We start from the raw sequence: 11,346 nt of genomic DNA, 5'->3' as shown, positions 1-11,346 counted from the left end.
CTTAGATTTAGTATTAAAACATAATAGTAATGTATACAGTTAGTATAACGACAGGTGTTTGCATTTGTTTATTTATTTTTTTAGTTTAGTTCCATTATTTCCAAAGGTTGCAATTATATGCTAGCATACTGTGGTGGTGGCCATGGACTGTTTGAGTGTCTGGACCTATCAGGGGCTGAGGATACTCGACTCATTTGACTTGTTCCACCCCTTAAACAGTTGGGACCTGTGGGTTATTTGATGTTAAATGCATATATGTGATTTTTGTGCATGTATTGTGTTTATGCGTGTTTATTTGTGGGTTTGGGGTTGTTGTTTGGCAAGCATTGTTTTTGTTGGGGTTCACCTTCAGCATGAGGTTTGTGTGTGCTTGCATGTTGTGCCATCTGACAATTATACACCAACACAGAACCCAAACAGTTTTGTTCCCTATGCCCTTGTTAGAATATCATAAAAAGTACATTTGAGTTATAATTTCTGTTGTTTCTCAACTCTTGCTGGCACTATAATATACACAGAATCACTAGAACATTGTAACTAAAACTCCAGTTTGATTTTAGTAAACAAATACTTTGCTACTGTGAATATACCATCAGTAAATTTTTTACTTAAGATTTGTTTTGTGTCTGTCATTGTTGTTTGGCCATGTGTTTGTTTAGACAATCGACTGCGTCATGAAGGTAAGGGTTGAAAAAAGATGTCATGCGAGGACGCAAACGCAGAAGCTTTGGGATAAGCAAATTGGGTTTCTTTCGTAGTTGCGTTCAAATCGTTGCAATGGACTGTGAGGTGCATTCTGAGTGTTGCTGCAAGGGGAGATACAGCGAGAGTCAAGTTGTCTAGTCAACTGTCATGGCAGACCAGCTCTCTGGATTTACTTGTAGAATCGGTTCCTCATACAAATTCCACTGAGAGCGATTCAGAGACCACACACCCCGACTTCTACTGAGTATTTTCATACTTCTTCTTGTGTGAAGTATATTCCAGCCCTAACTGTTCATATATTTGTCTATGTGCTACGCTTGTAATGGGAGGGTTCCACGAAAGGGCAGACCAGAGAAAGATGCAGGTAATAGCAAACTTGGCTCTGACCTAGCCTTCTTCAAAACGTTCCGCCATTGTGATGTCATTGATCGCCTGCAGTGCCTCCTACTGTTTACCCATGTACTGCAGCTTGCGTACACATAGCGTTTATTTTCTCAGGATTTGTACAATCAACACACCAAACATACACAGAACATGCGAACGCATAGTTTCCAGTGAGTATATCGCTACCCTAACTTGTATTTAATAGCTATTTTGAGAAATCTACATTTATTATCTGATTTTAGATGTAGAACTGACAAGATTATGAAACTTGTGTCCATCTTATCATGCAATACATGTGACATGGTCCTTGTGGGTGGGGCATTTTAGGTTGAGACCAAACTAACAGCAGTCTAAGAAATAATGTATAATAGGATGCCTAGGTTAATGGTGACTTTTTCATCAATGTATCAAAATCTTTAGTGTATTTGTGAATGTGCTAAAGCCCACCCTTCCCTCTGAGCCCCCAGCATCACTCCTCCTTGTCTCAGACAGTAATTAGGCAGCGTGTGTGCGCTCTTCTATTCCTATACAGGTGGGTGGGCCGCTGTTCGGCCCCTTGGAGAGAAACTGCTCAGCCGTTAAAAACCGCTTCAAATTACAGCCTGCGTACAGCCTCTGCAAATCTGCACAGGAAAACACGTCCAAGAACCAGAGGGGAAAAAATGTCCCTCAATGAAATAAACCCAACAAGAAACACCAATTTTTAACATTAACTCAAGCTCAGAGCCAGCTATAACAGCTCAAATGGTGTCGGGTTGTAGCCTATTTAAAGTGACTGAAATTGTAATTCACACAATTTACCTCCTTGCAGCAAATGTCACTGATCGACCAAGATGTCTGAAGTTTATTCTTTGTTTTATAACTGGAGATAAGGAGCTAATAGGGCTGACAATAGAAGCTACCACTATTTCAAACAGCATTAGTGCTACATTTAAATAGATTTGACTAATGTCTATCAGCCACAGCATCAGAACCTCTGACAGGTGTGGGGGAATAACACTGATTATCTTGTTACAATGTGACCTGTCAGGGTGTGGGACATGTTAGGCAGCAATGAACAGTCAGTTCCTGAAGTTGATATGTTGAAAGTGGATAAAACTGGCAAACTTTGTCAAATGCAGAACTGTAATGTTCTGGCAATAGCATCTCCAAAATGGCTGTTATTGAGGGGCAGTCCTGATATGCAGTGGTTAATACTTACCAAACATGGTATCAAACAAGGAAGGACAACCGATAACAGGGTCATGGGCAGAGGTGGACAAAGTACAAAAATCATGTACTTGAGTAAAAGTACAGATACTCAAGGTAAAATATTACTCCAGTAAAAGTTGAAGTCCTCATTGTAGATCTTCATTTGAGTAAAAGTCCAAAAGTATTTACCTTCAAATATACTTAAGTATCAAAAGTAAAAGTACCACGACATATTATGGGTCTAATGTCCCATTATCATTTTTGTAACAATACTCTTGTTTGACCAGTCTTTTAATGGAATGTCACACAATAAATGATGTTATAACAACTATTACATACACCCCAGGTGCTGCCCCTCCAAACCAACAGAGGTCACTTTCTCCTGAGTATTAAGCCCAACTTGTGCTTGTGTTGAACCTATGCTGTAGGCAGCATGGGCTGATGTGCACCTCTCCAAAAATGTAACTAGTCACGTCTACGCAGACCACATCAACCGTGATTGGTCTGCAGTCGGACGAACATGGTTCATGTTGGTCAAGTCAAGAAGTACAGAAATATTAACTCCTCTTCACTCCACTCCCAAAATAGTGCAGTTTAAAGATTTGTAAATCTGATATCACTACATTATGTACTATTTAGGGTTAAAGAAGATGTTTGAAATTCAGCCCTAGTGGTTTGGCGCTGTATATGCAGAGCGATACAGACCACAACGCACAAGTATAAACTTTCTCAATGGCATAGGACACTTGTGCAGGCTATGGCATAGGTTCTGAGTCAACAAAAAAGCATAACTTGGCCTTTAGTGTGTTCTTGGCACCATAACAGTTTTTACTCACTTAGGAAAACTAGGTACCTTGGTGGTTTTTTTTTTTTATTTGTTTGTTGTTTTGTTTTTGGGGCTCCCCCCTAGTACAGTTAATTTTTACAGCATTGTACTGAAATTGGTAGGGAGGAGGAGGAAGTTGGTGGTTCCTACCCTCCTCCAAAAGTTACATATTGCAGTGTCTGCAGTGCTGAGCTTAGGGTAGCAATAACAGAAGCTCTATTCTCCCTATTACAGGTCAGTGAAGAATCACAATGATTTTGAAGCAATAATTTTAAGGAAAAAATATTAACTAGTGTTACGTTAAGCTCTCTGTTTTGTCTGTATATTTGTATAGTTTGAGCTATTTCTGAGACAACTGTTTTTTAAACTACGAGTTTTGTTTTTCTGACTTTTTACTCATTTATGTTTTTGGGACTTGTTTATCTCTCTGTACTGATTTTTGGACTTTGGGATATTTCTTCTGGATTTGACCTCGTCTTACCCACGGTGAGTGATCTGTGACATCTACAGATTCATAAAAATTGTATGAATAGTAGTTGCCGATGACTCAGATACAGCCAAATACTATGTTTTTTTCATTCATAACGGTTCTAGGAACTGAAATTGATTACTTACAGTCTCAAATACGCACAAACAAAGTCTGCCTTTGGTTAGGGTGACCAGATCTGAGATGTTGAAAAAGAGGACACGTCTCCGGGAGGCGGTGGACGACTCCTGACGTGCAGACTGACCAATTAAATGTTTACAGAGAAGGTTATCGACCAATAACAGTAGCTCTACAGTCAGACCGTCCAATCAGAAGATTTTAGGCTACTTCACCACGCCCCCTTCTCACTCAAGCGAACCAAACGGAGTAGGGGAGGGCGGGACTAGTTTGTGAACGAAACGCTTCTCGAAGTTCTATGTAAGCTCTAGAAAAACAAAATCCCGGACGTTTGTGAAATTCCGCCCGGACATTTTTTAAGTCTAAATAAGAGGTCGTGTCCGGGTAAAAGAGTACGTCTGGTCACCCTACCTTTGGTGTTGGTTTTAGGTGGAGAAATATTTTGACTTGCTTTTAGCGCTGTGACTGTTCGTTCGTCTCCTAGCAACAGTGCCGCTGTGTGTAGCAGGGAGATTTGTTCAGACACTTTACGGTTGTAATCACACATAAACCCAACGTATTTTCATAACGCAGTGGCGTAAAAAGTGAGATATTTGACTTTGAAACTTAGTGGAGTTAAAGCAAAAAACTTGCACAAAATGGAAATACTTAAGTAGATACACACAAAAAAGTATTTAAATACAGTAACGAATTACATTCAGTTACTGTCTACCACAGGTCATGGGCATCCAAGTCTCTCTAATATATGTGTTTGGAGTGAATGTTAGCTCACCTGGTACAACCATGCTAATACTTACTGCAGAAAACATTCATGCTGGCTGATATAAAGGTGACAGAACACAGTGCACTGGAGTTTGTTACTTACAAGGCTACCTAGGTACAAACTATTCACCGCAAAGAAAATGTCTAGTTTGGGCACGTGAGCATCAGAAATGGACCTGCAAAGGCAGTGTGATGCTCTAGGCTCCTCCCTTTCAGAAGGAAATTACTTTATTACATAATACCTTCTTAAACATTATTGCAGGTCAAGTACAACCCTACAAGATTACCCAGATGAGTGGTCTTCCCACAGTTGGAGAGGAGTTGCCTCCAAATGGAACGTCCAGTTAAGTGGACACATTCCAAACTTAAAACATTACAGCATCCACAAGCGTGACAAAAACCAGCATCCTGGAGCTGTGTGACAGCGGCGCCACCTGTTGCACCACCACGCTACCTTTTGAACTGTGGTTTTGTAATATTATCTGGGAGGGAGTCAATTTGCTTAAAATAATTTTTTTCTTTTCCTGTAAAGCTACTATTCTGGAGGTGTTTTTTTTTTTTTTTTTTTAAAGTGATGATATAAAAACATGAAAAAAACTGATTAATGATAGACAATCTGGATGTAACCGTTAAAAACTGCTGGGAAGCAAAACAAATGTATAAAACCTAAACAGAAAGAGAGAGAATATGGAAAAAATTGGAAAGGCGAAAACGGAAAGTAAAAAAAAAATTTTACGTTTCGCAAAACTATGTACGGCCCCTGGTTCAATTAACATATCACCTGTTTATTGACAGGCATTTGTTATGTCATCACTGTCCAATTAAATGCAGGCATCTCCCAAAATAGTAACCTTACAATGTGAGGAACCGCTGTTTAAATGTAGTAAATGAAATATCCACAAAATTTGAAAATGCACAAAAAAAAATCCTCATGAAACTGGTTTGTTACTCACGTTTAACAAGATGCTCGATACAGGGAGACCAAGAACTGCACAAAATTTTGATTATAATTTGACCAGGTAAGGTGAAAATTATGAAAAATTCCACCCACTAGCTAACTCTGTCCAATCATCCCTGCTTCAGCATGACGTGACTGAAGTAAACAGGTTTCCTCTAGGATGTGTAAAGAAAGTTACATCCTCCTTTAAAAAATGTGGAGCCTTGTCAACAAATTTTTGACCTTATATTTCCACGTCACAGTCTGCCAAAGTAATTCCCCTGAAGCTAGCTCTGAAAACAACCAATACCACAAAGGGGCCTATATATATATATATATAAAATACACACACTGACTAGTTAACAGAGAAAAGACAGAAAGTTTCAATAGTCCCCAGAGAAAAGCATATTCAAAGAATATTGCACTATTGAAAGTGATTTGTCCAAATAACAAAAGCTATGACCATCTAGAGCATCCCATCATATGAAGAACGTTAATATTTGAGTATCTAAACATGTATAAGGTGTTTTAATTATTTTCAAAATAAATAAATCTATACCCTACCCTTATTGGACTCATCCAATTGGACTATACATCAATACCAAACAAGCAAATTGGTTGATGTTCCTCTTAGTGACCTCATCGCTCATATTGTTGATAAAATGGTATTCTAGGTGACCAAAGCATCTATTTGTTTCAACTGCCTTTGCGTGCTTGAATCTTGTCTACCAGTTTACATTAAATTCATTCATTATGAGGATAGCTCCTGCATAAAAGCAGTTTTAAATTTTAGCGATAAATCATTGACACAAACTTTCAAATAAACAATTGATTTGCAAAACAAAGGGAAATACCTTTCTGTACATTCAGTGTGAGTGTTGAATGAGTGTTTTTAGGTTCCACCGTGTGTTCCGTTAATCCACCATGGCCTTTTAGACTTATTGTATTTATTATTTGAGGAAATACAGATTTAAAAATCTCAACGGGTGCTTAACTGACACAGCAGCAAATAAATAAAGGATTCTCCACAAAATCTGTCCATACTCTTTAAAACAACCTGGGTGAAGATAAAGACCAAAATACTGATGGGAATATCAAGGTTCTTATAATAAAGGGTAGACAGAGGAGGAGGGGGGAGAGAAAAAAATAAAAATAAAAAAAGGGTACACAGAAGTCTTGATCTTCCAAAAAATAACCCATTTGTCTCTTTCTTGAGAGAAATACATTGCGAGTTGTCATGATGGAAGTTGGAAACCTGAGAGTAGCAGAAAGAGTGAAGAGGGGACAATATAGTTTGGTAATCATAAAAATGATGAAGAAAACAGACAGGTTTCTTTAAGAGGACAGAAAAACATAAAAAAGAGTAAAAATATGATCTCATTAATTCAATATTTATATTGACAAACATAAGGAAAGAAAAAGAATAAAGGTTGAGCATTATAGCCGCCTTAGAGCTCGTTTTTTATCAGTTTTCTTTTTTGCAGCGACTATGTTATTGCTACTGTTTGTGGCACTTGTGTTGCTGTTGTTGGAGCTGCTGGCCCCTGCTGCTGCCACACGTTTGTTGGGGTCTCCCGCATGTTTTTTGGGCTGGGGCCCGTCCCCGGGCTCATGGATGGCCCCCGATGAGCCTCCCATGGCATGGATCTCCGTCAAGAGGTGGGCTCGTGATGCATATTCGGCATAGTCCTCCAACAGTAACCTCCCAGCCTCCTCATTCAGAGCAGATTCAGGATTAGGGTGGATCAGTAGGCACTTAATGGTCTGAGAGAGAGAAAGAAGAAAAGTGCATGAGAGAAGGGAAAAAAGGAAAGCAAGTAAGAAAGGAAAGAAAGACAGAAGATGGGGAGAAAGATTAAAAAAAAGCCAAAGAAATGTAATAAAAATCATGAATAAATTACAGAAAGAATAAGAAAAGGATATTTAGTAATCTAACCAATAAACAGTCTCTTTACCATTATTATTATTATTATTATTAATTCTCTGTCACAATGCCCTTAAGATATTTAGAATCTCTCAGAAACCAGTTATACACATTTCAGACAATTCATTTGGCAAGAATTTCCATCAAGGCAATCTGGAAAATGCCATGTGGGATAAACAAATACACCTGACTTTCCTTTACCAGAGGAAATTATGGATAAAACACAACAATCAAAATGGCAAATTCTATAATGACACACACAAAAATCTTTACCTGTACGGCCTAGCAAACCTACCCCCACCCACACAAACCCTGCTGCAATGTGCTACTTACCAATAATACATGCCTGAGGCCCAGCTCTGCCTTCCAGTCTCTCTTCAGAACATTGACACAGATTTCACCCTTGTGCCCAACGTTTGGATGGAAAATCTTGGTCAGGAAATAGCCCCTGGGTGGAACAGCGGGAAAATCCTTCCCCAGAACCAAGCGCATCTTGAACACTCCTCCAGCATAAGGGGTTCCTTCTGTTAAGAAAATGGCAAAAATATACACGATTTAGATGCTTTCCAGATTTATTACATGTTTTACATTTTATTACAGCTTTATTCAGTGCAATTCTGAGGCAAGAACTCACACTCACTAAGTATTTATTTGTGTCCCCAAAAGAGGATTTCATGAATGCATTCATGTTTAAAGTTATAATTTGCATGTATATAAAGCCAAAGGATTTACAGTAAATAACCATGTATATTAACACAGATATAACACATTCAGTTTAACTACAGAAGCTACAAAAACCAATACACCAAGTTGTATTGCAGTATTGCGGGGGGTGGGGGGGACGGGCAAAAACCTCCAATCCTTGCATCTCCAAGACAAAAGAAACTTAAAAAGGTGCCAGTTTAGCTAAATCTGAGGTAAAGGAAAGGGGAATGATTTAAATTATTTCTATAAATGTACAAAAAGAATGGAGAATTTTTACCTGGCCCCTCAATAGCTGTGTGAAGCTCTGTAATGTCTTCTTCACTAGGGTAGATTTTGATTCCTTCTGGTGGATCTGCTGCAAGTGCAGAAACTTCTTTATAAACTAGTCTCAAGACTTGAGGCGGCAAGTTCTCCACATTAGAGTTCTGCTCACAGGGAGGAGAGAAACAAACAAGAACGTTAGCCTTGTGTTTAGGCTAGCACTCAAGCTGTGAAATCTTTAAAAAACCTTTGACTATAAATTTTCAACAATGAAGAAAGAGGACTAAGCAGTCATATACCAACACTGCACTTTTTTTTTTTTTTAAGCCATCTTAGTTTTTGGCTATGATTTGTTTGGCCGATGTAATCATTTCTCAACACCATGACAAACTACTATACTGCTCAGAAGTAGTATTTCATTACTAACATTACATTTTTGTTAAATTCAGCTCAGAGGCTTGAAAAGCCTTAGTGTAGCAGCACATGGTAGGACAAGGTTGTTGCGTTTGAAGCAGAAAGCTGTATTTAAGGTGTTTGGCTGAGAGTGAGATTGACTGGAGATTAGAGACTTGCTGCATGTGATGAGAAGAAAATTGGTGGCAGGTGCACAAGTGGGCGCCATGATGCAGAAGCAGACAAGGTATTTTCTGAAGCTTGTTTGAATAATCCCTGTATTTTGTTGGTGAACAAAGCCATTCATGTATGTCATTTTTGCTAGAGCAAACTGACAGAGGTCATTAACAGATGTTGTTGTTATCAAAGTAATAAATACCAAAACTCTTTTCTCAGCATTATGTGGATATTGTCAGTACTAGTATTTATTGTACAAGCTTGGTGAATTTTAAGACAATGTGTGCAAATTAATTAAATGTTAAGAGATTTACATATAAACTGCTTTTAAAAAAATCAATTTCTAGATTTAAATATTTTGATGTACACTGTGCCTCATTTTGAGCTTTTATTTTATAAGGTAAATTCAGTATAAACCAAATTTATACTCAATGTCCAGTGAAACATTAATTTTAAAATAGCCCAGAAACTGGATGCCATACTAATTTCTGAATTCCAACAACCTGCCACTTGAAGTTCAAAGAACAACAAAATTGGTCACTAGAGGGAGACCTAAGCCTAAAGATCTATATCAATTATTAAGTTTATCATTACTGTGTTATACAATGTCTTCTTATAGCCATTTATTTGTCATGCAGTTACAGACTTTCTGGTGAAATCAGTGACGTGATAGTTCACGTGGGTGATTACAATAATCAAAACACATCATAAATCAATTAAGAGATTAAACTCTTGCTTTCCTAATGCATTTAAATAGAATTAATTTTGTGCTTTCTCCGTATTACTGACATCAAGGGGCCTTTAATTATCAGGGTATAGCCTATAAAGAGATTAATTTTAAGTGTTTTACCAATGACTGCACAGGGCTTTTAGACAATGCATTTATTAAAAAAATAATAAAAATAAAATAAAAAAAAAAAAGACATTTGTACCCAGCCTTACCTTATAACCTTTAAAATTTGCAAACCTGTAAACCTTGCAGCAACATCCCAGAATTATTATTATTATTCCCTTTGCAATAATTCTGAGAAAAACTTACAGGACATTTACCTGGGAAAAATAAAACCTAAAAGCAAACTTTGACTCTATTTTTCTCTTGTTACTTAAAAAAAAAAGAAGTTGTTTCAATAGTTGCCAGGATGTTTTTTTTTTAACTGCATTGACTTTATTCAATACAAGTTCGGTACTAATAAACATTTCCTATCACGATATCAATATAATCGACATTACCCACCTATAAATCCCACTTACATTTTAATATAACCTTATCTATTGCTAGAAGTCTGTTTTAAAATTGCTAAACCATATGAAATGTACATTACATTATGCTCTCTAAAGTATAAGAGGGGAAAAAACTTTATGCTCAACAACAGACCCATTTACGGTAAAACGGGATACTTTCAGCATCGTCCATTTATTGCGATAAATCGGGGGGGAAAAAAGAGTGGGTGAAAAGAAAATAGAAATAAAACGGCTTCGTGTGCTTTTAACAATTAACACCACACAGAACAAGAGCAATTTTAAAAACACAAGTTACAATAGCAGCATGCTAGCTATGTGGCACAATACAAAAAACGAAGATGAAACATTGGTAAAACACTAAAAATACACAACATTCAGAAACACCAAGTGTAAAGTGCTAGTTAACTAGTTTAAAATCAAAGTCGAATTTTTCGTTCCTCCTTAAATGCTGCAGCAACTACGGTTACCACTGCGACCATTTAAGGTGGAACGGAAAATTCGAGCAAGAAGGCTAACTTCAGCTTCGTGTAAACTGATGTTGATGTGGCTACGTAGGCCACAGACATGTTTTATTAACTAAATGGTGTGTAATAAAATAGGATTAACTTACCATTGCGACAGTTATTTCAGAAATTAATTATTAAAACGGCCTTAAACCGCTGTTTTTTCCCCCCGAGTGCCGAGCAGAGAAAGAGAGGAGGGCACTTCACTGAGGCTAACGTTCAGCTTTAGGTGAAGTTAACTGATTAAAAGCCTATTTTCTCTATATTTACAAAGGGCTTTGCCCCCAAATCTAACTTTAATTAAGCAGTGTAGATAAAAATAAATGAAATCTTCCTGTCTCTGCTCGAGATTTAGTTTTTTATCGTTACTTCTCGAAGCTGAGGCTGAGAAGCGAGCAGTATATATATTTTTTTGACACAGGAACAAAAATACGAGCAGTGATGGTGAGCCGTCTCAGCCAATGGCCTTTCGATATAAGCAGTGCGTGTCCACGCTTAGCGAATTACGATGCACTCTTTCAGTGACGTTGGCCAGCTGAATCGGAGAATGTGAAAAATGCTCTTCATTGATTGGCCTATTTAAAAAACTCAGACCCGCCCACAAAGCAGGGAGCAAATGCAGCTGTCTATGTTTTATAAAGGCAAAAGGAGAAAAAGTGAAAAGTGAGAAACCTTATTAATAATAAGACAATTTTAACTTTACAAGTGCAATATCCATATATGGAGAGATAT

At 37.6% G+C, this 11,346-nt stretch overlaps 1 protein-coding gene across 1 annotated transcript; it reads right to left on the bottom strand.

Annotated features, from left to right (window-relative positions):
* Positions 1-5,751: 5,751 nt before the first annotated feature.
* ube2s (ubiquitin-conjugating enzyme E2S) lies at positions 5,752-11,066 on the bottom strand. Its single transcript, XM_066683607.1, has 4 exons — positions 10,722-11,066; positions 8,316-8,463; positions 7,667-7,857; positions 5,752-7,173 (listed from the first exon to the last, which is right to left on the bottom strand). The coding sequence occupies exons 1-4, from the start codon at positions 10,722-10,724 to the stop codon at positions 6,847-6,849; spliced, it is 669 nt and encodes a 222-aa protein (XP_066539704.1). The 5' UTR covers positions 10,725-11,066; the 3' UTR covers positions 5,752-6,846.
* Positions 11,067-11,346: the final 280 nt, after the last annotated feature.

Source organism: Hoplias malabaricus, chromosome 10 (assembly GCF_029633855.1).
Source record: "Hoplias malabaricus isolate fHopMal1 chromosome 10, fHopMal1.hap1, whole genome shotgun sequence".
NCBI classification, from domain to species: domain Eukaryota; kingdom Metazoa; phylum Chordata; class Actinopteri; order Characiformes; family Erythrinidae; genus Hoplias; species Hoplias malabaricus.
The sequence above is the reverse complement of the archived record's forward strand: the minus strand, read 5'-3'. Positions and strand labels throughout refer to the sequence as shown.